We start from the raw sequence: 2,343 nt of genomic DNA, 5'->3' as shown, positions 1-2,343 counted from the left end.
CCCAACCCCAACAGACTTGCCAGCTGGAGGCAGCTGTGGCAGCTGCCTGTTTAGTCTATGGCTGAATTGCCAAATCTTTTCTGAATCTTTTTCCAAATCGATCCAGATCCTTCAAATTGATTTGGAGCTTTTAATTGGTCTCCCAATTTGATTTGGATTCGGAGATTCGGTGCCTGAATCAATCGGGCCAAACCTCCTCCGAATCGAATTGGCTACTGAAGCTTTGCACAGCCCTACCATTCACTTCCTAATATATTAGTAAGTGCAGGACTGCATCTGCTGTGGCAAAGACTCCCTGGGGTGGTGAGGAGTGCAATTTTGATGGCCTCCTGTCTCCCAGCTACACTGGTGAGTGTAGTGCTGCCCTGCCCAGCTACTATGGCTGAGTAGGGACAGTGCAGGGCTGCAGATGCCATAGCAAAGATTCCTGAGGTTGGGGGCAACTCCAGCACTCCCTAGTCAGGCCCAGGCCTGGTACCCCACTTGCCTTGTTCTAGTTATACTACTGGAAAATAACGTAGTTACTACAGATAACTGACCAAATGAATTTAAGCTCTGCTGATGCAGGGGAAGCCTTTGGCAATTTGTAACAATCCTGTAACCATAGCCACTTTTAAATTAACTTAAAAGAGTACTGCAGTATGAAGGTAATACAGCTAACTGCAAAGGACAGTAAATCACTTAATAATATAACCGATCATTCTAATGGAAAGATAGAAGATACCGCCACGGTCTTTTAAAAATTCCTGTGCAATTGTTAATTCTATCAGGTCTTTATTTAAAAGCCTTTACTTTGGGGTTCATGGATCTGTAGTGCCCTTTAATAATTTTAAATGTCTCGTGCCTCCTGGTGATGACAGCAATAAGAAAGAATCCTTGATAATTTAACCATGACACAGTCAATCTATAGGCCCATGGAAAATGTCCTGACTTCTTCATATAATCAAACCCAGTTTCCTAACTGGGACTTCCCCCAAAGATGCTCTCATCAACACCCCCCCATACTATCTTAAGGTATAGAAATATTGTAACATTGTGCCTGGGTTTGACAGAAATTTCCTGAATGTGTTGGTGTATTGGCAGGAGTTATTGTGCTCCTTTGACTCACTGGCTGCCTGAGTTAAAATGTGTGATTGTTGATGACTGAGTTGTGCCTCCAGTGGGCTGTCAGAATGACTTTATGGTTTATCCATGTGTATGATTTCTTAATGCTGCCAGAAGATCATTACTGTGAAGGAGTGATACTAGCTGTCAGGATCCCAAAGCTTCTTATGAGCATTTCGCCCTCCCCTATTGTTTGAATTTAAAGAAACAAGTAATTCACTGAACTTTGACAGAACAAACCTTTCAACTTCTTTCCTCTCCCCACCAAAAGCTGCCACAGTTCTGATGGATGAGAGCACTTCATCAGCCACAGCCCCAGCTTTTGCATAGGCATCTAATTCTTGGCTTGTCAGTTTGGCTACAGCCTAGAAGCCAAAAAAGATGTTGCTAGCAAAAAAGAGGTATTCTTTGGTGTTTATACTACAGTACTAACACAGTCAATGAGCACACCTCACTGTCACACAGAATGGCTAGTACTACATACCTCCCAACAGGCTTGGAGCAGATTTTTATCACACACTTACTCGTTTCAGAATTGTCACCCTTGTACTACTAGGACATAAACCCCTTTTCACACGAGGTCTTGACACACGCATGCATTAAGACAGCTACCCTGTTCCAAGTGTAATTAAATGTAGAGAGAAACTAACAACAACCTGTTTCACAGTCCCCTCCCCTCATTGCACCTAAATGGGCATGTAGAAGGGTTGAGCAGCAAGGGAAGGAATCACAGAAGTTTCCAGCTGGAAGGAGAGGAGATGAGCAGCTGCAAAGCCAAAGTGCTGCCCAGTCTCCACTCACTGAGTTGACAGTCAGGAGTGAAGAAAAGCAGTAAACAGCTATGTGACAGTACCTGTCCTGCCCACCTAACCATCTTGCTCCTTTGCCAACAGTGTAACTACAGAGACAGCTTAGATGGAGGTCTTAGCATTCCCCTCCCTTTTTGGTTGCATGTAGCAATCTGTAGCAAAACCAGAGCCAAAAAAAGGGGCTCAAGCACCTAACATGGCAGAATTTAGGTGACTTAGTTCACAACTGCAGCCTTCAAACCAGCTGCACCTCCCACCCTCCCAACTGAGTAGTTTACACTAAGCAGTCACTGAATACAATGTAGTCATGAGAGTAGGGACCTGAATCCAGGACTCTCTCTCCCAGCCATATGTTTCAACCACACAGTCATTCTCCTTCACCTTCTTCCTCTTCCCCCCACACCCCCACCCCCGCTTCCATCCAGGCCCA

At 44.7% G+C, this 2,343-nt stretch overlaps 1 protein-coding gene across 1 annotated transcript in view; it reads right to left on the bottom strand.

The window, feature by feature from the left end:
• ABCB11 (ATP binding cassette subfamily B member 11) overlaps window positions 1-2,343 on the bottom strand; it is an 83,085-nt gene that overhangs the window by 50,031 nt on the left and 30,711 nt on the right. Inside the window, exon 10 of the mRNA XM_019554636.1 lies at window positions 1,345-1,469. Coding sequence (XP_019410181.1) covers window positions 1,345-1,469 — 125 coding nt within the window. The remainder of the gene's footprint in view (window positions 1-1,344; window positions 1,470-2,343) is intronic.

The sequence above is a fragment of the Crocodylus porosus genome, unplaced genomic scaffold (genome assembly GCF_001723895.1).
Source record: "Crocodylus porosus isolate Cpor-Errol unplaced genomic scaffold, CroPor_comp1, whole genome shotgun sequence".
NCBI lineage: Eukaryota > Metazoa > Chordata > Crocodylia > Crocodylidae > Crocodylus > Crocodylus porosus.
Note: the sequence above shows the minus strand (reverse complement) of the source record. Positions and strands in the feature narration are given on the sequence as shown.